At 43.1% G+C, this 24193-nt stretch overlaps 1 protein-coding gene across 2 annotated transcripts in view; it reads left to right on the top strand.

The window, feature by feature from the left end:
* The window catches only part of LOC124041748 (arf-GAP with GTPase, ANK repeat and PH domain-containing protein 3-like), a 238369-nt gene that overhangs the window by 69446 nt on the left and 144730 nt on the right, over positions 1-24193 (top strand). Inside the window, exon 1 of one of the 2 annotated variants that reach the window (XM_046359707.1) lies at positions 23768-24188. The exons of the other annotated variant lie outside the window; for it this stretch is intronic. Coding sequence (XP_046215663.1) covers positions 24068-24188 — 121 coding nt within the window. The 5' untranslated portion in view covers positions 23768-24067. Of the gene's footprint in view, positions 1-23767; positions 24189-24193 lie in introns of those variants that run through there. 2 annotated transcript variants of the gene reach the window in all.

Below are 24193 nucleotides of genomic sequence, written 5' to 3'. Positions count from 1 at the left end.
TTATTGAATTGACCGGTCAGTGTGCAATCAATGACACAGTTGATCTTTTATTTCCTCCAGATTGGTTGGTCAGGGGTAGAGATTTTGTATTTATTTTGGTGCTGTGTGCGTGGGTGGGTTTGTCTGGGTAGAGAATTGTTGGCTGTACACTGTGTGGGAATGTGTGTTGTGGACGTTCTGTGTGTGTGAGTAGTGTTTGATGCACATATTGCTGTAGTGTAGGAGGATGAGGAGGAAACACACTCATTAAATGCAAGATGGCGCTGATAGACATGGCCGCTTTGTTTCTGGTTCCTAAGCAACTTTGCATTTTTTTAATTTTTTTAAATAAATATTTTTATTCTCACATCATTATTAGCCGAGAAAGTTTTTTGCATTATTACTTACAGCCAGGAAGAACTTTTGGATATCAGAGCGGGGGTAACTCACCAGCAATACGCATTCCCTGAATTGGATCCTTTGTTCGTATCCCCCAAGGCGATTGAACTTACCCCAGAGGCTGCTCCAAGACGCCGCTGGCGAAGAAGAGGTTTTCAGATTGGACAATCAAGTAGACGAGCTCAGGACGAGAATCTCCTTCCAAAGAGACATCAGGGACTGTACCATACTCTCTTTCATGGAATCATGACTCTCTCCGGATATAATGTCCCCGTCCACACAGCCAGCTGGGTTCTCAGTACATTGTGCAGGTAGGAATAAAGAACTCTCCGGGAAGAAGAAAGGCGGAGGTGTATGTTTCACGATTAACTACTCGTGGTGTGATTGTGGTAACGTACAGGAACACAAGTCATTTTGTTCACCCGACCTAGAACCGGGTGTGCTTCCCACTGTGACGATTTAAAACCTATTCAAACCAAAAAAATGTGGATAGATGGCAGCATTCGGGCCAAACTGAAAGCTCAAACCTCCGCATTTAACCACGGCAAGGTGACTGGGAATATAGTTGAATACAAACAGTCCAGTTATGCCCTCCGTAAGGCAATCAAACAGGCAAAACAATAGACACCAAACGTATGTGGCAGGGACTCCAGACGATCATGGATTACATAGGGGAAACCAGCCACGTCGCAGACACCGACGTCTTGCTTCCGGCAGACAAGTTCAATATCTTCTTAACCTGAAAGCGGGCTAACACAGTGCCGGGGACGCGGGCCGCTCGCATAGACTGTGAGCTCTCGTTCTCCGTGGCCAACGCTAGTAAGACATTTTAAGCATGTTAACCCTCGCAAGGCTGCTGCCCCAGAAGACATCCCTAAACCAGCTGGCTGGAGTGGTTACGGACATTTTCAATCTCTCACTATTGCAGTCTGTTGTCCCCACTTGCTTCAAGATGTCCACCATTGTTCCTGTACCCAAGAAAGTGAGGGTAACTGAACTATATGACTATCGTCCAATAGTAGAGGTTGACATGGGAACAGGACTCCCTTGGGTCTAGTGGGATTCTGGCAGGAATGGGAGTGAAGTTCTAGAGTCATGTTCGGGACAGGATCAACAGTCTACATCAACAGGCAGTACAGGAATAGTTGTAAAGGTGAGGTTTTTTCGGTATAAATATGTAATGGGTGGAACATTTCATAAAAACAACAACTGTGTAGCCTAGGCTTAATATAGTTTACTTAATAAAAAATATATAAAAAAATTATAATTTCCCTCTTCCTTTGACTCACTCTTGCGCCTCACTCCAGTTGTAGCCAGTCACTACGCTACCTCAGATGCCAACCTACATTAGTAGGCTAAATGAAGAAGCCTCCAATAGAGGAATTGCAATGTCTTGTTGCAGCCAAGGACCCAGCACTCTTTGTTCACCCATGACTGCATGGCCACTCATGCACTCCAACTCAATCAAGTTTGTAGTTGACCTAACAGTGGTAACAGCCTGATTACCAACAATGACAAGACAACCTACAGGAAAGAAGTGAGGCCCCTGGCGGAAGGGTGACAGGAAAATAACCTCTTCCCTCAATGTCAACCAAACAGAGGAGCTGATCATGGACTTCCAGAGATGGCAGAGGGAGCACGCACTCTGGAGAAGGTGAAAAGCTTCATGTTCCTCTGGGTACACATCACTGACAATCTGAAATGGTCTACCCACTCAGACGTGGCTATGAGTACTGACCGATGAGTACTGACCGAAAGGAAAGTCTTACTTCAAATAGAATTTGTTTTTCTACTTATCAGTCTCCAGTAGTAGCTAGCATCACACGGGCTAGCTATCGCGTAGGACCATGCTGCAAGGCTTTAGGTAACAAGTTCCCCTGACATTCAGCAAGTATGGAGGCGGCTTTAGCACCTCTGCGAATCAGGGGACTAAGAGTCTCCCCCTACATAAACGATTACCTGCTTTGCTCCCCGTCACAGGAGCAAGCAGTGTTAGACATGGTAGATAAAACCAGACCAAGATCTGTTTGGTGCCCACACGGAATCTAATACCAAGGCATCAGGCTGGATTCTCTCTCTTATCGTGCTACACTATTGAGCGGCCACATTACATCGTTCTAACAGTGCATCTCCCTGGTCCACAGGGGGTGCTGGTCATGCTCAGTAATTGTCTCCGTGCTGGGGTTGATGGGGTTGATGGCATCCACTATCTCAGTTGTACCACTTGGTCTACTGGCAATGATAAACTTCCAGTGTTGGGTATCAGACTAACGTCTGTGTACACGACGTCACCTCAATCTAAAAGATAGCAGTAACCTCAGAATGTCTCTTGGCTCTGCATCACAGGAAGAGCCCCTCGAACTTCCGCTAGGGGTGGTATCAAATCACATCTTAATGGTCACATACACATAGTTAGTTGATGTTATTGCTCACATACACATAGGTAGCAGATGTTATTGCGGGTGTAGCAAAATGCTTGTGTTCCTATCTCCAACAGTGCAGTAATATCTAACAATTCACAACAATACACACACTTCTAAAGTAAAGACATATGTAAATATAATGACGAGCAAGTAGAATATAATACAGTATATACATATGAAATGAGTAAAGCAGTATGTAAACATTATTAAAGTGACTAGTGTTCCATTATTAAAGTCACCAATTATTCCATGTCTATGGATATAGGGCAGCAGCCTCCTAAGGTGCCGGGTTGAGTAACCGGGTGATAGCTGACTAGTGATGGCGATTTAACAGTCTGATGGCTTTGAAATATAAGCTGGTTTTCAACGAGGAAGGTGGTGACGACAGACACATCCCTCCTAGGGTGGGGTGCAGTCCACGAGGGAAGAATAGTAAACAGTGTGGTCCCCACTAGGGCTGTTACAGTGACCGTATTACCGCCACATTGACAGTCACGAGTCATGACCTCAGTCAATTTCCATGTGACCGTTGAGTCATGGTAACTAGGCTTCTCCAAAACTGGGCTCTGATGCTTTTGATGATCACTGATGTCCTGGTACTCAGGGCTCTATAGTCCCTCTAATCACTCTGACATCAATGCAAATGCTATTGAAAATCGAATCGAACACTTCTTGAGCACCCTGGCATTCAGAGTTTGAATGGAATAAGGTCACCTGTTGAGCAGCGAGAGCCAGCTTCTCATAGCTGGTTGATGCATGGAATGAGTGAGTGTTCCTATAAGCCCATGTTGTGCAACTTTTCTACAGGCTATGCTATAAAATTGCATGAGAGAACCGTGGTACACATCACTGAGTACCACTCATCATATTTTCAAGCATGGTGGTGGCTGCATCATGTTATGGGTGTGCTTGTCATCGACAAGAACTAAGGAGTTTTTTTTGTTGCCAAAAATAAACGGAATAGAGCTAGGCAAAGGCAAGATCGTAGAGGAAAACCTGGTTCAGTCTGCTTTCCAACAGACACTGGGAGACAAATTCACCTTTCCCCAGGACAGTAACCTAAAACACATGGCCAAATATACACTGGAGTTGCTTACCAAGATGACATTGACTCATCCTGAGTGTCCTAGTTACGTTTATGACTTAAATCGTCTTGAAAATCTATTGCAAGACTTGAAAGTGGCTGTCTAGCACTGATCAACAACCAACTTGACAGAGCTTGAAGAATTTTAAAAAGAATAATGTGCAAATATTGTACAATCCAGGTGTGCAAAGTTCTTAGACTTACCCTGAAAGAATCACAGTAATCGCTGTTAAACATGTATTGACCCAGGGTTGTGAATACTTATGTCAATGACATATTTCTGTATTTCTTTTTTCAATACATTTGCAAAAATGTCTAAAAATATGTTTTCACTTTGGATCATTCACACGAAGGTCTACCTCCGTCAGTACATTGCTGTGCCTAATATATCAAGATATAATAGTGTATCAACATTTTAAGCGAAACATTATGATCGGTTCCATGAACCTTATTAATAGAAACGTTGTTTACAGTGCATTCAGAAAGTATTCAGACCCCTTCCCCTTTTCCACATTTAGTTACATTACAGCCTTATTATAAAATGGATTACATATTGTTTTAGCATCAATCTCAACACAATAGCCCATCATGACAAAGGGACAACAAGTTTTATATATATATATATTTTTATACAAATGTATTACAAATTAAAACTGATACCTTGTTTACATAAGTACTATGAGACTTGAAATTGCTTCCTGTTTCCATTGATCATCCTTGAGATGTTCTACTACTTGATTGGAGTCCATCTGTGGTAAATTGGACATGATGTGGAAAGTCACACCTGGAAAGTCACACCAAGCCATGAGGTCCAAGGAATTGTCCGTAGAGCTCCAAGACAGGATTGTGTTGAGGCAGAGATCTGGGGAAGGGTCCCCAAGAACACAATGGCCTCCATTCTTAAATGGAAGAAGTTTGGAACAACCAAGACTCTTCCTAGAGCTGGCCGCCCCGGCCAAACTGAGCAATCAAGAAAGGCCTTGGTCAGGGAGGTGACCAAGAACCCAAACGGAGATGGGAGAACCTTCCAGAAGGACAACCATCTCTGCAGCACTCCACCAATCAGGCCTTTATGGTATAGTGGCTAGACAGATGCCACTCCTCAGTAAAAGGCACATGACAGCCCACATGTAGTTTGCCAAAAGGCACCTAAAGGACTCTCGGTCCATGAGAACCAAGATTCTCTGTTCTGATGAAACCAAGATTGAACTATTTTGCCTGAATGCCAAGTGTCATGTCTGGAGGAAACCTAGCACCATCCCTATGGTGAAGCATGTTGGTGGCAGCATCATGCTGTGGGTAGATTTTTCAGCGGCAGGGACTGGAATACTAGTCAGGATCGAGGGAAAGATGAACGGAGCAAAGTACTGAGAGATCCTTGATGAAAACCTGCTCCGGAGCACTCAGGACCTCAGACTGGGGCAAAGGTTTACCTTCCAACTGGACAATGATCCTAAGCACACAGCCAAGACAATGCAGGAGTGGTTTCAGGACATGTCTCTGAATGTCCTTGAGTGGCCCAGCCAGAGGCCGAACTTGAACCTGATCGAACATCTCTGGAGAGACCTGAAAATGTTGTGCAGCAACGCTCCCCATCCAACCTAACAGAGCTTGAGAGGATCTGCAGAGAAGAATGGGAGAAACTCCCCAAATACAGGTGTGCCAAACTTGTAGCGTCATACCCAAGAAGAAGGCTGTAATTTCTGCTAAAGGTACTTCAACAAAGTACTGAGTAAAGGGTCTGAATACTTATGTAAATAGTATATTTACAAAAATATATTTAGATTTGCAAAAATGTCTAAAAACCTGGTTTTGCTTTGACATTATGGGGTTATTGTGTGTAGATTGATGAGATAAAAAAAAAAAAATCAATTTTAGAATAACGTAACAAAATGTGGAAAAAGTCTAGTGGTGTGAATACTTTCCGAATGCACTGTACCTCCACTACACTATTTTGGTACATATCAGTGTCGATTAAGAAGTGAACAGTGGTGTAAATATACTTGAAAATACTACTTAAGTGTTCTTTGGTGGCATCTGTACATTACTATTTATATTTTTGACTACTTTTACTTTTACTTCACTACATTCCTAAAGAAAACTCTGTACTGTTTAGTTACTTCATACTTTTTCTTTTACCTTTGATACTTAACTATATTTTAGCAATTACATTTACTTTGATGCTAAAATATATTTAAAACACACTTTTAGACTTTTACTCAAGTAGGATTTTACTGGGTGACTCACTTTTACTTGAGCCATTTTCTATTAAGGTATCTTTACTTTGACCTAACTTTGACAAAGGGGTACTTTTTCCACCACTGGAAGTGAGTATACACAATGCCCGCTTAAAAAATAAGTGGCCATATGGCGTATACCCTCCACGACACCACGGACAGTAGAGAAACATCCTGTGTTGTGATATTTTATGAAGGGAGCGTGTCACCCAATGCCAGTCTCCAAGCCTTTAGTCCCGTTTTGTGACCTACTGTAACTGAAATCCTTTGTTACCAGCAAATATATTGTAATCGGATTACAGATACTATCGAAAACACTAGATGATTATTTCTATGATTTACTTTTTCTCAATTGCCATCCATATCAGAATTGAAAAGGGACGTTTAAGTTTGGTCCGCCCGAGCGAGTCTCGACACAAGTCAGAGATCACTATGACGATGCACCACATGCGTTTTGATGGATCGCCGGAAAGGAGCAGGAATAGGCTTTTGTAGGGTACAGTCCAAGTTATACTTGAATAAACCCTTGGAGGTAAGGACGACAGCAGTGGTGTCGCTTACGGGTGATACGGATATCACTTATAATTGATAACTATATGGCGCATTGATGTGAATCACACTGCTGCTCTCGTTTAGCTAGTTGCGCCTTATGGATTGTGGTTGTTGTGGATGGCTGTTCACATATGTATATGTGTATTTTAACCCGAAAAATTGTTGAATTTAAGAAGTTTCGTCTGCCTGTCAATAATTCATTTTGTGACAAGTGGACAGCCACTAAAAAAATGTGCTCTTGCAACAGCTGACTAATACTGATAATATATAATATATGCCATTTAGCGGACGCTTTTATCCAAGGCGACTTACAGTCATGTGTGCATACATTCTACGTATGGGTGGTCCCGGGAATCGAACCCACTACCCTGGGGTTACAAGCGCCATGCTCTACCAACTGAGCTACAGAAGGACCACGATCCCAGCATATGGAATACAAGTTTGTGGGAGTTCTACACTTCTAAACTCCTCCATGGTATTGTGCTCCATACGGTCAAAAATGAGCTAATTTAAGGAGACCTAGAGTCAGACTTGTATTGCTCAATCTAATTTGTGCTGATGAACATGACTTTTTCATAGGCCTAACGGACACATTTACATTTACATTTAAGTCATTTAGCAGACGCTCTTATCCAGAGCGACTTACAAATTGGTGCATTCACCTTATGACATCCAGTGGGACAGTCACTTAACAATAGTGCATCTAAAACTTAGGGGGGGGGTGGGGTGAGAGGGATTACTTAACCTATCCTAGGTATTCCTTAAAGAGGTGGGGTTTCAGGTGTCTCCGGAAGGTGGTGATTGACTCCGCTGTCCTGGCGTCGTGAGGGAGTTTGTTCCACCATTGGGGGGGCCAGGGCAGCGAACAGTTTTGACTGGGCTGAGCGGGAGCTGTACTTCCTCAGTGGTAGGGAGGCGAGCAGGCCAGAGGTGGATGAACGCAGTGCCCTTGTTTGGGTGTAGGGCCTGATCAGAGCCTGGAGGTACTGAGGTGCCGTTCCCCTCACATCTCCGTAGGCAAGCACCATGGTCTTGTAGCGGATGCGAGCTTCAACTGGAAGCCAGTGGAGAGAACGGAGGAGCGGGGTGACGTGAGAGAACTTGGGAAGGTTGAACACCAGACGGGCTGCGGCGTTCTGGATGAGTTGAAGGGGTTTAATGGCACAGGCAGGGAGCCCAGCCAACAGCGAGTTGCAGTAATCCAGACGGGAGATGACAAGTGCCTGGATTAGGACCTGCGCCGCTTCCTGTGTGAGGCAGGGTCGTACTCTGCGGATGTTGTAGAGCATGAACCTACAGGAACGGGCCACCGCCTTGATGTTAGTTGAGAACGACAGGGTGTTGTCCAGGATCACGCCAAGGTTCTTGGCGCTCTGGGAGGAGGACACAATGGAGTTGTCAACCGTGATGGCGAGATCATGGAACGGGCAGTCCTTCCCCGGGAGGAAGAGCAGCTCCGTCTTGCCGAGGTTCAGCTTGAGGTGGTGATCCGTCATCCACACTGATATGTCTGCCAGACATGCAGAGATGCGATTCGCCACCTGGTCATCAGAAGGGGGAAAGGAGAAGATTAATTGTGTGTCGTCTGCATAGCAATGATAAGAGAGACCATGTGAGGTTATGACAGAGCCAAGTGACTTGGTGTATAGCGAGAATAGGAGAGGGCCAAGAACAGAGCCCTGGGGGACACCAGTGGTGAGAGCGCGTGGTGAGGAGACAGATTCTCGCCACGCCACCTGGTAGGAGCGACCTGTCAGGTAGGACGCAATCCAAGCGTGGGCCGCGCCGGAGATGCCCAACTCGGAGAGGGTGGAGAGGAGGATCTGATGGTTCACAGTATCGAAGGCAGCCGATAGATCTAGAAGGATGAGAGCAGAGGAGAGAGAGTTAGCTTTAGCAGTGCGGAGCGCCTCCGTGATACAGAGGAGAGCAGTCTCAGTTGAATGACTAGTCTTGAAACCTGACTGATTTGGATCAAGAAGGTCATTCAGAGAGAGATAGCGGGAGAGCTGGCCAAGGACTTGCACACTTTTAATAGATATCGCAATAATTTGCTACTGTTTAAGGTCTAAGTGTCACCAACAAAAACGTTAACAATGGGCCAATAGAAAATGCATCATATGGCATCCATTTTTCACATGCAAATAGCACTTCTAGGTGGGGCTCAAAGCATGCCATTCCAAGAGCAGTATTTTATTTCAATCTCGACACAATGAACCCAATCGGTCCTCCATGACAAGAAAATCATAAAGAACAGAGTAGCTAATAAGTCCTTAGTTTTGGAGTTATGCTCAAATTAAACACTTTAAATAATCCATATTTCCAAGTCCTATTCTTGAAGATCAAGGGGTATTAAGTTCATTTGAATGACTGGAAATCTGAGACTTTGGTTTTTAATTTGAAGACAGGCTTACAGCCTAATCATATTATTATCTGTAGTAGAAAGCAATGGGTTAGAAGAAGCCTACATAACCAACCTATAAAGTAAAATGCAACATCCATTTATGGTCAGCTATGTAAACTAACAGATTTTTCCTGCAGTAGATGTCATTCAATTGGTAATATTCATGTTTTTCTTCTAATGCCTCTTAAAAGTAACTGATGGTAATCAGATTGCGTTAGGGAGTTTGGATAATCCAAGTTAGTTACTGATTACAATTTTGGACAGGTAACTAGTAACTAACGGATACATTTAGAAAATAACCTACCCAACACTGCCGACCACATTTGCCGACCCTGGTGACAGGCGTTTGAGCCTCGGCAACTGTCTGTGCCCTTCCTCTCTGTCTCCCTGTACATACCTGTCTCTCTCTGCTTCCTACTGTCCTGTCATGAAAATATTAAAATGCAGAAGGAGATCAGACCTGTTTTTTTTTTAAACAAACATTTAATGACCAGAGGATTATTCGAGTGGCGCCTTATAAGGAGGGAGGGGCTCAACTATTTCACCACTTAACCTTTCTGTCTCCGACAGAGGTTGTGTGATTGGTTCTTCCTAATAGTGATCCGCCTGGACTGAATCCCATAGTGAGATATCTCACTCGTATTTTTTGAGAACTGAGATTTCCAAAGTAACCTGTGAGTTTCTGAAAATCATACAATTGTAATGTACTGCATGGGTTCCTTCAGTAGTCAGCCTACCACTGTGCAGGTGTGTGAGGTCAGTCATTAGCTAGGAGACAAAGTGCACGAGGGATCAACGTCTGTACATATGTAGTTCCTCTGTGTCATAATGATGATGGTGCTAATGGGGATACTGAATACTGATAGCCACGGTCTCCTCTCCCCTCCTCTTCCACCCGGCCAGGAAGCAGCCTGCTGTTGGTTGTCAGTGGAACAGCGTGTGTCTGTCATTTTCACACTGACTCAACTCATCCTAAAACTGAGGGTCGCGAGGAGACAACACGTCATACATCAGCTAGACTACAGTTGTAGACATTTGTAGGATCTATGGCCTGTAACCTCCAGAATGTTGTCTGCAGGTTGATTTGAGGCTTTGCCTACGAGTTACAGCCTACTGTATAGTGTTGGATATATAAAAGGGATGCATTGTGCAGTGTAAGTGTTAGACCCACATTATGTTATATCCGATCAGCCTGTTCAATGAGTATCACATGACATGGATAGATGTGATCATAATACTAAACTGGCAGTTTAATCCTGGTTAGGAGGTTGCTATTCACAGATTGTATCCCCAGGAAGTAGGATTTGTCTGTGATAGAACTCTGGTAGCTTCACATTCCATTGTGGTTCTCGCCTTGTTTACAGTGCCTTCAGAAAGTGTCCACACACTTTTGACTTTTTCCAAATATTTGTTGTTACAACCTGAATTTAAAAAATATTAAATAGAGATTTTTTTTAGGGGGGGGGGGGGGGGGGTCACTGGCCTACACACACACACAATACCCCATAATGTCAAAGTGGATTTTTTTCTTCTCCAAAATGTTTACAAATTAATAAAACATTTAATGAGAATTCAACCCCTTTGTTATGGCAAGTCTGAATAAGTTCAGGAGTAAAAATGTGTTTAACAAGTCACATAATAAGTTGCATGGACTCACTGTGTGCAATATTAGTATTTAACATGATTTTTGAAAGACTACCTCATCTCTCCACACATACAATTATCTGTAACGTGCCTCTGTCGAGCAGTGAATTTCAAACACACATTCAACCACAAAGACCAGGAAGGTTTCCCAATGCTTCGCAAAGAAGGGCACCTATTGGTAGATGGATAGAAGAAGAAAAAAACATTGAATATCCCTTTGAGCGTGGTGAAGTTATTAATTGTGCTTTGGGTGGTCTATCAATACACCCAGTCACTACGAAGATACATGTGTCCTTCCTAACTCAGTTGCTGGAGAGGAAGGAAACTGCTCAGGGATTTCACCATGAAGCTAATGGTGACTTTAAGACAGTTAGTTACAGAGTTGAATGGATGTGATCGGAGAAGACTGAGGATGGATCAACAACATTGTAGTAACTCCACATTACTAATCTAATTGACAGAGTGAAAAGGAAGCCTTCACAAAATAAATAGAATTATATTTTAAAACTTGCATCCTGTTTGCAACAAGGTACAAAAGTAATTCTGCAAAAAATGTGGCAAATTAATTAACTTTTTAATTAAGTTTTGTGTTTGGGGCAAATACAATCCAACACATTACTGAATACCACTCCCCATATTTTCAAGCATAGTGGTGGCTGCATCATGTTATGGGTATGCTTGTAATTGTTAAGGTTAACTGAGGAGTTTTACAGAATACAAAATAAATGGAATTGAGCCAAGCACAGGCAAAATCCTGGACAAAAACCTGGTTCAGTCTGCTTTCCACCAGACACTGGGAGATGAATTCCCCTTTTAGCAGGACAATAACCTAAAGCACAAGGCCAAATCTACACTAGAGGTGATTATCAAGAAGACAGTGAATGTTCCTGAGTGGACAAGTTACATTTGTGACTTAAATCTACGGCAAAACCTAAAAATGGTTGTCTAGCAATTTGAGCTTGAAGAATTTTGAAAATAATAATGGGCAAATGTTCCACAATCCAGGTGTGCAAAGCTCTTAGACTTACTTAGATACTTATTTATCTTGCTCCTTTGCACCCCAGTATCTCTACTTGCACATTCATATTCTGCACATTTTACCATTCCAGTGTTTAATTGCTATATTGTAATTACTTCGCCACCATGGCCTATTTATTGCCTTACCTCTCTTATCCAACCTCATTTGCACATGGTGTATATAGATTTTTCTACTGTATTATTGACTGTATGTTTGTTTATTCCATGTGTAACTCTGTGTTGTTGTATGTGTCGAACTGCTTTGCTTGATCTTGGCCAGGTTGCAGTTGCAAATGAGAACTCGTTCTCAACTAGCCTACCTGGTTAAATAAAGGTGTTCTCAACTAGCCTACCTGGTTAAATAAAGGTGTTCTCAACTAGCCTACCTGGTTAAATAAAGGTGAAATTAAACAAATATAAATCAAAAAGATAGCTGTAAACACTGCTAAAGGTGCTTATACGAAGTATTGACTCAGGGTTGTGAATACTTGTAAATTTAATTTTTAATACATTAGGCAAAAATGTCTGAAAACAGGTGTTCGCTTTGTCATTATGGGGTATTGTGTGTAGTTGGGTGATACTTTTTTTGTATTGATTTTGAATTCAGGCTGTATCACAAAATGTAGAATAAGTCAAGGGGTATGAATACTTTCTGAAGGTACTGTAAAATCACCTCACCCTCTGGCTTCTCTTCTATTGTCTTCTATTGTCTTCTATCTTCTATTGTCATCATGACTCTCAAGTGCAAACTGGCTGCATGCTCTAGATTCTCATCCTTGGCAGAGCAGAGCTACCTAGACTGTTAAAGGGTGGGCTTATGTAACAAGAACAGAAGCCTTTGAACAGTGTCTCAAGCAGCAGAGTTGCCCTAGAAGAAGACTGGATCCAACAGCAGTCAGAGGGATGTGACTGCCCTCTGGTGGTGAGATGTACTGCTCCCGTCTGGCATTTCACATAGTAGAGAGTGAGAGGGCCATAATGAGTTTTTATATAACTATTTAATTAGACCTGTGCTGAATTAAATGCAGGAGATGCTATTTCCCTGAAGATAGCCCAAAGCCCTCAAGTTGGTTCAAAGTGAAAACTGTCTTCCTTCAGAGAGGGACATTTTATTTGACAGATTCCATAATTTAATTGAAGGTACAGTTTGAAGAGTGTAAATATACATTTGTTTTAGGGAGTTAGTTTGCCAGACTAATACTGTCTTTTACTTCTATTTCATTGGTAATTGAAATTCATTTGGCCGTCTAAACATTCATCCCCTAGGCCTAACATAGTTATTAAGAACAAAATGAGATGCTGTGCATGATGATGCATGTCTTGAATTTTTTTGTACTTTATTACTTATTTGTATTACTTTTGAAGTAAGTCTACACTTTCTAGAGTTTTCTCATTCCCTCTACCACCACCACTTCTAATACTGACAAAAGCATTGCTGTTGGTAATAATAACACTTAACAATATACATTGGCTTGTGAAAGTATTCACCCCCTTGGCATTTTTCCTATTTTATTGCCTTACAACCTGGAATTAAAATAGATTTTTTGGGTGGGGTTGTACCCTTTGATTTACACAACATGCTTAGCACTTTGAAGATGCAAAGTATTATTTATTGTGAAACGAACAAGAAATAAGACAAACTGAAAACTTGAGCGTGCACAACTATTCACCCCCCAAAGTCAATACTTTGTAGAGCCAACTTTTACAGCAATTACAGCTACAAGTCTCTTGGGGTATGTCTCTATAAGCTTGTCACATCTTTAAGTCACACCACAGATTCTCAATTTGATTGAGGTCTGGGCTTTCACTAGGCCATTTCAAAACATTTAATGTGTCCCCTTAAACCACTCGAGTGTTGCTTTAGCAGTATGCTTAGGGTCATTGTCCTGCTGGAAGGTGAACCTCCATCCCAGTCTCAAATCTCTGGACAACAGAAACCGGTTTCCCTCAAGAATTTCCCTATATTTTCCCCCATCCATCATTCCTTCAATTCTGACCAGTTTCCCAGTCCCTGCTGATGAAATGTGTTCAGGCAATAAGAATTCAACCCCTTTGTTATGGAAAGCCTGAATAAGTTTAGGAGTAAAAATGTGTTTGACAAGTCACATAATGTGTGCAATATTTGTATTTAACATGAAAGACTACCTCATCTCTCCACACATACAATTATCTGTAGGTTCCTCAGACAAGCAGTGAATTTCAAACACAGATTCAACTACAGAGAGCAGGAAGGTTTTCCAATGCTTCGCAAAGAAGGGCACCTATTGGTAGATGGATAGAAGAAGAAAAAAACATTGAATATCCCTTTGAGCGTGGTGAAGTTATTAATTGTGCTTTGGATGGTCTATCAATACACCCAGTCACTACGAAGATATATGTGTCCTTCCTAACTCAGTTGCTGGAGAGGAAGGAAACCGCTCAGGGATTTCACCATGAAGCTAATGGTGACTTTAAGACAGTTAGTTACAGAGTTGAATGGATGTGATCGGAGAAGACGGAGGATGTATCAACAACATTGTAGTAACTCCACATTACTAACCTAATTGACAGAGTGAAAAGGAAGCCAACACAAAATACATTTAAAATATTTCAAAACTTGCACCCTGTTTGCAACAAGGCACTAAAGTAATACTGCAAAACAATGTAGCAAAGTAATTCACTTTTTGTCCTGAATACAATGTGTTGTGTTTGGGGCAAATACAATCCAACACATTAATGAGTACCACTCTCCATATTTTCAAGCATAGTGGTGGCTGCATCATTTTATGGGGATGCTTGTAATTGTTAAGGACTGAGGAGTTTTACAGGATACAAAATAAATGGAATTGAGCCAAGCACAGGCAACAGGTTTCCCTCAAGAATTTCCCTGAATTTAGCACCATCCATCATCCTTCCATTCTGACCAGTTTCCCACCCAGTCCCTGCTGATGAAAAACATCCACGCAGCATGATGCTGCCACCACCATGCTTCACTGTGGGGATAGTGTTATTCGAGGTGATGAGAGGTGTTGGGTTTGCGCCAGACATAGTGTTTTCCTTTATGGCAAAAAAGCTCAATTTTAGTCTCATCTGACCAGAGTACCTTCTTCCATATGTTTGGGGAGTCTCCCACATGCCTTTTGGCGAACACCAAACATGTTTGCTTATTTTTTTCTTCAAGCAATGGCTTTTTTTCTGGCCGCTCTTCCGTAAAGCCCAGCTCTGTGGAGTGTACGGCTTAAAGTGGTCCTATGGACAGATACTCCAATCTCCGCTGTGGAGTTTTGCAGTTCCTTCAGGGTTATCTTTGGTATCTTTGTTGCCTTTCTGATTAATGCCCTCCTGGCCTGGTCTGTGAGTTTTGATGGGCGGCCCTCTCTTGGCAGGTTTGTTGTGGTGCCATATTCTTTCCATGTTTTAAATAATGGATTTAATGGTGCTCCATGGGATGTTCAAAGTGTCAGATTTTTTATTTATTTATAACCCAACCCCAGTCTGTAATTCTTCACAACTTTGTCCGTGACCTGTTTGGAGAGCTCCTTGGTCTTCGTGGTGCCCCTTGCTTTGTGACACAGGAGCGATGGAGAGAATTAGGCAAACATGTATGCATAACAAAAGCTTTACCTTGGTAACCTTAAGCATGAAACAAGGATAATCTTAGTGCCTATAGATTGCCTATAAGTACTTGTCACAGTCTCGGATGTGATCATACATTGTAACTTTCTTACTTTGTGTTTTTAAAGAAATGACTGTCCAGCCGACGATCCCAGTAGGTTGGTGTTTATTCTGACGATAGACTCAAGGAAGCACATCAGATGTGCAGGACAACAGTGTGTTGATGGCTGGAGATTAATGATTCGTTGCTTGCATGTCAATATCAGACTGGGGATTTAGTCATCAAACAACAATGACGAAAACTGTTCAAAATACAATAAATGTAAGTGCGTGACGATAGACACAAGGAAGCACAATAGATGTGCAGGATAACAGTATGTTATAATGGCTGTAGATTCGTTGATTTGTCTGTTAGCATGGAAATAACTGAATTAGCAGGGAGCTAATGCAACAATTACAATTAGAGCATACTAGCTATCTCGCTCATACAGCAATAACATACAAAAGCACACCCCAGGATGCCCTCGATATCTAACAGGCGCCATACACATACGATCTCCCGCTATCTGCAAGCATGACCAATGGCATATGATCACTGATATGTAAATTCAACCAGCCAATAGGAATACATACTGTAAACATTGAATACATATTTCTGCAGTGTCAAGTGGAAATATAACTAACCCTGTTACAAGTGGAAACATAACTAACCCTGTTACACTAGAACAAAAGATGTACCTGCTGTGTACCGTCCTGGTACCAAAGAAACCGCCGTTTCTACTTATTTTTGACGTCTAAGTTTTGCGCTTGAAAAATGTTTGCGTGATAATGTGCACTAGCTTATTAGGTAGCGCGCTATCTAACTTTTAGCTTTCGAACTGAGCAAGGCAGTCACACTTCATATGAAACTAGTGGAACAGTAATAAGTGCTGAACAATGCACACACAGCACGAAATACTTTACCAAGCTATCCATCATTAAATCACAATGGATACGTTTTCATGAAGCAGCTGCCTGCAACTGGCTACTGAGAGTCGATGCAGTGTCTTTACTTTCCCTAGCTAGTATAACAGCCAACTGGTGAATCATGCTAACAATTTATCTAACATTAGCTAGCTAAAAATGTCTATGGGCTATATAAAAGATTATAGATAGTGAATTCAATGTTCTTTGTCGTCTTGCTAGCTAGTTATCTAGCTGTGGCCATCTGGCTTGTATCAACAAGGGCCTTTGTACTATGGTGTGTCAACATGGCCATACTCATATTCGTTATAATATCTGACAATTGATAATCGTGATACTCATGATCGGGGAAAAAAATGTAATGCTTTAAAATGCCCAAGTAGATGTTGGAAAAATACCTACAGTGCATTCAGAAAGTTCTCACACCCCCTACCATTTTCCACATTTTGTTACATTACAGCCTTATACTAAAATAGATTCATAAAACTTTTTCCTCAGTCTACACAAAATAATGAACATTTAAAACACATTTTACCCCATAATGACGAAGGGAAAACAGCTTTTTAGAAATGTTTGCAAACATATTAACAATAAATAAACAGAAGCACCTTATTTATATAAGTATTCAGACCCTTTGCTATGAGACTTGAGATTGAGTTCAGGTGCATCCTGTTTCCATTGATCATTCTTGATGTTTCTACAAATTGATTGGAGTCCACCTGTGGTCAATTCAATTGATTGGACAGGATTTGGAAAGGCACACCTGTCTATATAAGGTCCCACAGTTGACAGTGCATGTCAGAGCAAAAACCAAGCCATGAGGTCGAAGGAATTGTCCGTAGAGCTCTGAGGCAGGATTGTGTCGAGGCACAGCATTGAAGGTCCCCAAGAACACAGTGGCCTCCATCATTCTTAAATGTAAGAAGTTTGGAACCACCAAGACTCTTCCTAGAGCTGGCCACACAGCCAAACTGAGCAATCAGGGGAGAAGGGCCTTGGTCAGGGAGGTGGCCAAGAACCCGATGGTCACTCTGACAGAGATCCAGAGTTCCTCTGTGGAGATGGGAGAATCTTCCAGAAGGACAACCATCTCTGCAGCACTCCACCAATCAGGCCTTTATGGTAGAGTGGCTAGACGGAAGCCACTCCTCAGTTAAAGGCACATGACAACCTGCACCTAAAGGACTCTCAGACCACAAGAAACAAGATTCTCTGGTCTGATGAAACCAAGATTGAACTCTTTGGCCTGAGTGCCAAGTGTCATGTCTGGAGGAAACCTAGCACCACCCCTACGGTGAAGCATGGTGGTGGCAGCATCATGCTGTGGGGATGTTTTTCAGTGGCAGGGACTGGGAGACTAGTCAGGATCGAGGGAAAGCTGAACAGAGTACAGAGAGATCCTTGATGAAAACCTGCTCCAGAGCGCTCAGAACTTCAGACTGGGCGATGGTTCACCTTCCAACAGAACAACAACCCTAAGCACACAGCCAAGACAATACAGGAGTGGCTTCGGGACAAGTCTCTGAATGTCCTTGAGTGGCCTAGCCAGAGCCCAGACTTGACCTCGATCGAACATCTCTGGAGAGACCTGAAAATGGTGTGCAGCGACGCTCCCCATCCAACCTGACATAGCTTGACAGGATCTGCAGAGAAGAATGGGAGAAACTCCCCACGTACAGGTGTGCCAAGCTCTTGGAGCATCATAACCAAAAAGACTTAAGGCTGTAATCCCTGCCAAAGATGTTCCAACAAAGCACTGAGTAAAGGTTCTGAATACTTTTTTAAAAATGGTGATATTCCAGTTTGGTCCTTCTGTAGCTCAGTTGGTAGAGCATGGCGCTTGTAACGCCAGGGTAGTGGGTTCGATCCCCGGGACCACCCATAAGTAGAATGTATGCACACATGACTGTAAGTCGCTTTGGATAAAAAGCGTCTGCTAAATGGCATATATTATATTATTATTATATTTAATGGTATGTGTTTAGGTAAGTAAAGAAATAAAACAACAGTAAAAATACATTTGAAAAAAAGAGTAGCGAGGCTATATATAGACACCTGTTAGTCAGGCTTATTGAGGTAGTATGTACATGTGGGTATGGTTAAATGGACTATGCATATATGATGAGCAGAGAGTAGCAGAAGCATAAAAAGAGGGGTTGGCGGGTGCTGGGACACAATGCAGATAGCCCGGTTAGCCAATGTGCGGGAGCACTGGTTGGTCGGCCCAATTGAGGTAGTATGTACATGGATGTATGGTTAAAGTGACTGCATATAAGATAAACAGAGAGGAGCAGCAGCGTAAAAGAGGGGTTGTTGGGTTAGGGTTAGGGGGGCACACAATGCAAATAGTCCAGGTAACCATTTGGTTACCTGTTCAGGAGTCTTATGGCTTGGGGGTAAAAACTGTTGAGAAGCCTTTTTGTCCTAGACCTGGCACTCTGGTACCGCTTGCCATGCGGTAGTAGAGAGAACAGTCTATGACTTGGGTGGCTGGGGTCTTTGACAATTTTTAGGGCCTTCCTATGACACCGCCTTGTGTAGAGGTCCTGGATGGCAGGCAGCTTTGCCCCAGTGATGTACTGGGCCGTATGCACTACCCTCTGAAGTGCCTTGCGGTCAGAGGCCGAGCAATTGCCGTACCAGGCAGTGATGCAACCGGTCAGGATGCTCTCGATGTTGCAGCTGTAGAACCATTTGAGGATCTCAGGACCCATGCCAAATCTTTTTAGTTTTCCTGCGGGGGAATAGGCTTTGTCGTGCCCTCTTCATGACTGTCTTGGGGGGTGTTTGGACCAAACTAATTTGTTGTTGATGTGGACATCAAGGAATTTGAAGCTCTCAACCTGCTGCACTACAACCCCGTCGATGAGAATGGGGACGTGCTCGGTGCTCCTTTTCCTGTAGTCCACAATCATCTCCTTAGTCTTGGTTACGTTGAGGGAATTCTGGCACCACCCGGCCAGGTCTCTGACCTCCTCCCTATAGGCTGTCTCACCGTTGTTGGTGATCAGGCCTACCACTGTTGTGTCGTCAGCAAACATAATGATGGTGTTGGAGTCGTGCCTGGCCATGCAGTTGTGGGTGAACAGGGAGTACAGGAGGGGACTGAGCACGCACCCCTGGGGAGCTCCAGTGTTGAGGATCAGCGTGGCAGATGTGTTGTTACCTCCCCTCACCTACCTGATCCAGTTGCAGAGGGAGGTGTTTCGTCCCAGGTTCCTTAGCTTGGTGATGAGCTTTGAGGGTACTATGGTGTTGAACGCTGAGCTGTTGTGAATGAACAGCATTCTCACATAGGTGTTCCTTTTGTCCAGGTGGGAAAGGGCAATGTGGAGTGCAATAGAGATTGCATCATCTGTGGATCTGTTTGGGCGTATGCAAATTGGAGTGGGTCTAGGTTTTCTGGGATAATGTATTTTGATGTGAGCCATTACCAGCCTTTCAAAGCATTTCATGGCTACGGACGTGAGTGCTACGGGTCTGTAGTTATTTAGGCAGGTTGCCTTTGTGTTCTTGGGCACAGGAACTATGGTGGTCTGCTTGAAGCATGTTGGTATTACAGACTCAATCAGGGACATGTTGAAAATGTCAGTGAAGACACCTGCCAGTTGGTCAGCACATGCCTGGAGCACACGTCCTGGTAATCCGTCTGGCCCCGCAGCCTTGTGTATGTTGACCTGTTTAAAGGTCTTACTCACGTCAGCTACGGAGAGCGTGATCACATAGTCGTCCGGAACAGCTGATGCTCTCATGCATGCCTCAGTGTTGCTTGCCTCGACGCGAGCATAGAAGTGATTTAGCTCGTCTGGTAGGCTCGTGTCACTGGGCAGCTTGCGGCTGTGCTTCCCTTTGTAGTCTAATAGTTTGCAAGCCCTGCCACGCCCGACGATTTCGGAGCCGGTGTAGTATGATTCAATCTTAGTCCTGTATTGATGCTTTGCCTGTTTGATGGTTTGTCGCAGGGCATAGCGGGATTTCTTGTAAGCTTCCGGGTTAGAGTCCCGCACCTTGAAAGCGGCAGCATTACTCTTTACTCTTTCCCGGGACCACCCATACGTAGAATGTATGCACACATGACTAAGTCGCTTTGGATAAAAGCGTCTGCTAAATGGCATATATTATTCTTTAGCTCAGGAATCAGGAGGATAGAGTTGTGGTCGGATCTACCAAATGGAGGGTGAGGGAGATCTTGGGCAAATGCCAACTTTGATGGCCACTGGCACACTGGAGAAGTGTGCTCTTCACGGATGAATCTCAGTTTCAACTGCACTGCGTTGTATGGCTTTGTGTGGGCGAGGGATTTGCTGGGATGTCAAGGTTGTGATCAGAGTGCCCCATGGTGGCGGTGAGGTTATCGTATGGGCAGGCATAAGCAACAAACACAATTACATTTTATCAATGGCAATTTGAATGCACATAAATACAGTGATGAGCTCCTGAGGCCCATTGACGTGCCATTCATCCGCCGCATGTTTCAGCATGATACTGCACGGTCCCATGTCGCAAGGATCTGTACACAATTCATTGAAATTGAAAATGTCAAAGTTCTTCCATGGCCTGCATGCTCACCAGACATGTCACCCATTGGGATGCTCAGGATCGACGTGTACGACAGCATGTTCCAGTTCCTGCCAATATCCAGCAACTTTGCACAGCCATTGAAGGGGAGTGGAACAACATTCCACAATCAACAGCCCGATCAACTCTATGCAAAGGAGATGTGTCACGCTGCAAGTGGCAAATGGTGGTCACACAAAATACTGACTGGTTTTCTGATCCACCTTTTTTTTGAAGGTGTCTGTGACCAACAGATGCATATTTGTATTGCCAGTCATGTGAAATCCATAGACTAGGTGTAACGGTTTTCTTGAGTTGAAGGAGAGGCGGACCAAAATGCAGCGTGGTTTTTATTCATGGTTCTTTAATAAAGACTCAACACATGAACAAACTAACAAAACAAGAAACGTGAAAACCCAAAACAGCCCTATCTGGTGCAAACACAGAGACAGGAACAATCACCCACCAAAACCCAACACCAAACAGGCTACCTAAATATGGCTCCCAATCAGAGACAATGACTAACACCTGCCTCTGATTGAGAACCATATCAGGCCAAACATAGAAATAGACAAACTAGACATGTAACATAGAATGCCCACTCAGATCACACCCTGACCAAACAAAACATACAAAGCAAACTATGGTCAGGTGTGACACTAGGGTCTAATGAATTAATTTCAATTGACTGATTTCCTTTTATGAACTGTGAACCTCAGTAAAATCTTTGAAATTGTTGTGTTTTATATTTTTGTTCAGTGTATGAAGCGAGTGGACAGAGACATACTGCTTCACTCTATCCAATCATACCAGCAAGATCGTTTTCATTTTATTTAACCAGGCAAGTCAGTTAATAACAGATTGTTATTCTTTCACAACCAGCCAAACCAGCCAAACGGACGACACTAGGCCAATTGTGTGCCGCCCTATGGGACTTCCAATCACGGCTGGTTGTGATATAGCCTGGATTTGAACCATTGTGTCTGTAGTGATGCCTCGAACACTGAGATGCAGTGCCTTAGACCGCTGCGCCACCCTTCTCTTTACAGACAGGAAAACTATCCAGTTGAGTTATTTAGACCACGCAGCACCTCTCTTGACTGGCTAACATGAGAAAGATGCGCGCTGGCTTCTGAAAATCATGTTTTTTTCTCGATCACGGTTAATGAAAAAAAATACTGTAAAAAATACGATCATAATCGTATCCAGAAAACTGCCCATATCCGTTACGATACTCGTTTTGACTGACTACTTGGCAGGCACACCTCTACTTTCTACAGAAATAGCAACATTTGCGCAGCTTGCAAGCTAACATTGACTACACCTTAAAGCAACACACACAGACATGCTTTGCCAAACTACGCTACTGCCACCTTCTGGTTTGGAGTATTTTAACAAGGCTGAGTGGCTGACGACTTCATGGTCGTTGCTGCGTGAACACCGAGATTGACTGCCAACATTCTGTTTAGAGGTGTTTTAGTTCTGTCGGCAGGCAAGCGTTTGACAGTCCTACAGGTGTGTCTGAGCTATTATACACTGTAGACATCATAAAAGATAGGTTTACATCCAATTTACAACATATTTTCATGCCAAAATTTAAAAATCTGCATAAAACAATATGCACATTTTCCACCAAAGATGGAAAGTCAAAAAGAAAAATACAAGTTAAATGGGTTTCCATCACATTTTCAACTCTAATGAAATGTTGGGTTATATATAGCAAAGAAGAATGTTGGGTTATATATAGCAAAGAAGAATGTTGGGTTATATATATAGCAAAGAAGAATGTTGGGTTATATATAGCAAATGTGCCCACTCTGGTCTTGGCGCTTTAACCAACAGTTCTCAGACACAGTGCAGGTAGGCTACTTACATTTTGAGATTATTATGGAGAACAGTGATGTAATTAGTATTTGTCAAGCGGCAGCCAAGCATCGATCATCATGTCACCAGATTAAGACCTTCGATATTTATTGGAAAAGAGCATCAAGCTCGTCGCCTTGCAGATTCACCACCCTGTGAAGTTCAGAATGTATTTAGTCTGTAGCTTAATAAACTGCTTTCCCGTGTCGTAGTGGGAGGACCACACAACGTATCATTGTTTGACTTCAAGGTTACCTCGATACGATGGTTATTATATCAATATTTGCACATAAAGGCACTTCCACCTCCATTTCCTGCGTAATTAATTTTACCTACACAAAAATATCCCACCATGTCGAACAAATTTGTTTGTTGGCGTTTATAAAATTGTTTCCATCAGCCTGGTCACAACTTTTTTTTCATGCGTCAGGTAATTCTTCCACATGAATAGTTTGGATGGATACGTGGTTAGTGACTAGGACAAATGACAAACACACACACACACACACACACACACACACACACACACACACACACACACACACACACACACACACACACACACACACACACACACACACACACACACACACACACACACACACACACACACACACACACACACACACACACACTGAAAACCCCCAGACATGGCCAGTCTGTCAAGAGTTACAGGACTGGGGCTACAGGATGTGTGTAGCAGCACTCTGTCTACAACGTGAGAGACAAGAGCGAGAAACACACAACACAGCTTGTCCTCTGTTGCCATGAGGGTATGGACAAAGAATGAGAGATCCTATGGCTGACCAGAGCTTATTAATGGATGTCCATTCTGGCCATGGGGCAAAGGATTAGCCTAATAATCCAATCAGAGTGTTGTTTTAGGTATAGGCCCTATAGACCCCTCCTCCTCAGCTCAGCGGATTACCAGGAGGAGGAAACGGGTCCGAGTTCCATCACCTGATTCATGGTTGTCGTCTTCCTGACCAGGTCAGTGTGTTAGGATACAACTCAGCCCAGCCACAACACTTCAGAGCCGTCTGCCACGAAGTCTCCTGCGACTACATCATACACAGGACCAGGGCAATTACTATCTTTTGGATCCAGAGTTTGTCTCCAGTGGAAGTTGAAATAGAAATCTGAGAGGATAGAGAGAGAATATGAAATAAAATAGGGGAAAAGCAACAAGACGATGATGGAAAATAGGAGCTGGGTTGTCAGTCATTTTGAAGCGTGAGGGTTGGAAGGTGAATTTGTATGGCTCGGTTGTGGCTTGTGGGCCCTTTGCTCCGCTAGGAGCGGAAGGACTAAGACAAGTAAGTGAAGTCGTGCCCCTTGAAAGTCTGGGACAATGATGCTGTGTTTCGGGGGCCGCAGACGGAACAGGCACCAACACATCCACTGGAGTGAAGAGGACTGTCTACTGGCTAATGAGACGCAGGTTATTTCCAACCCTGCCTACCTGGACACAGGTAAC

The sequence above is a fragment of the Oncorhynchus gorbuscha genome, linkage group LG08, assembly GCF_021184085.1.
Source record: "Oncorhynchus gorbuscha isolate QuinsamMale2020 ecotype Even-year linkage group LG08, OgorEven_v1.0, whole genome shotgun sequence".
Classification (NCBI taxonomy): domain Eukaryota; kingdom Metazoa; phylum Chordata; class Actinopteri; order Salmoniformes; family Salmonidae; genus Oncorhynchus; species Oncorhynchus gorbuscha.
The sequence above is the reverse complement of the archived record's forward strand: the minus strand, read 5'-3'. Positions and strand labels throughout refer to the sequence as shown.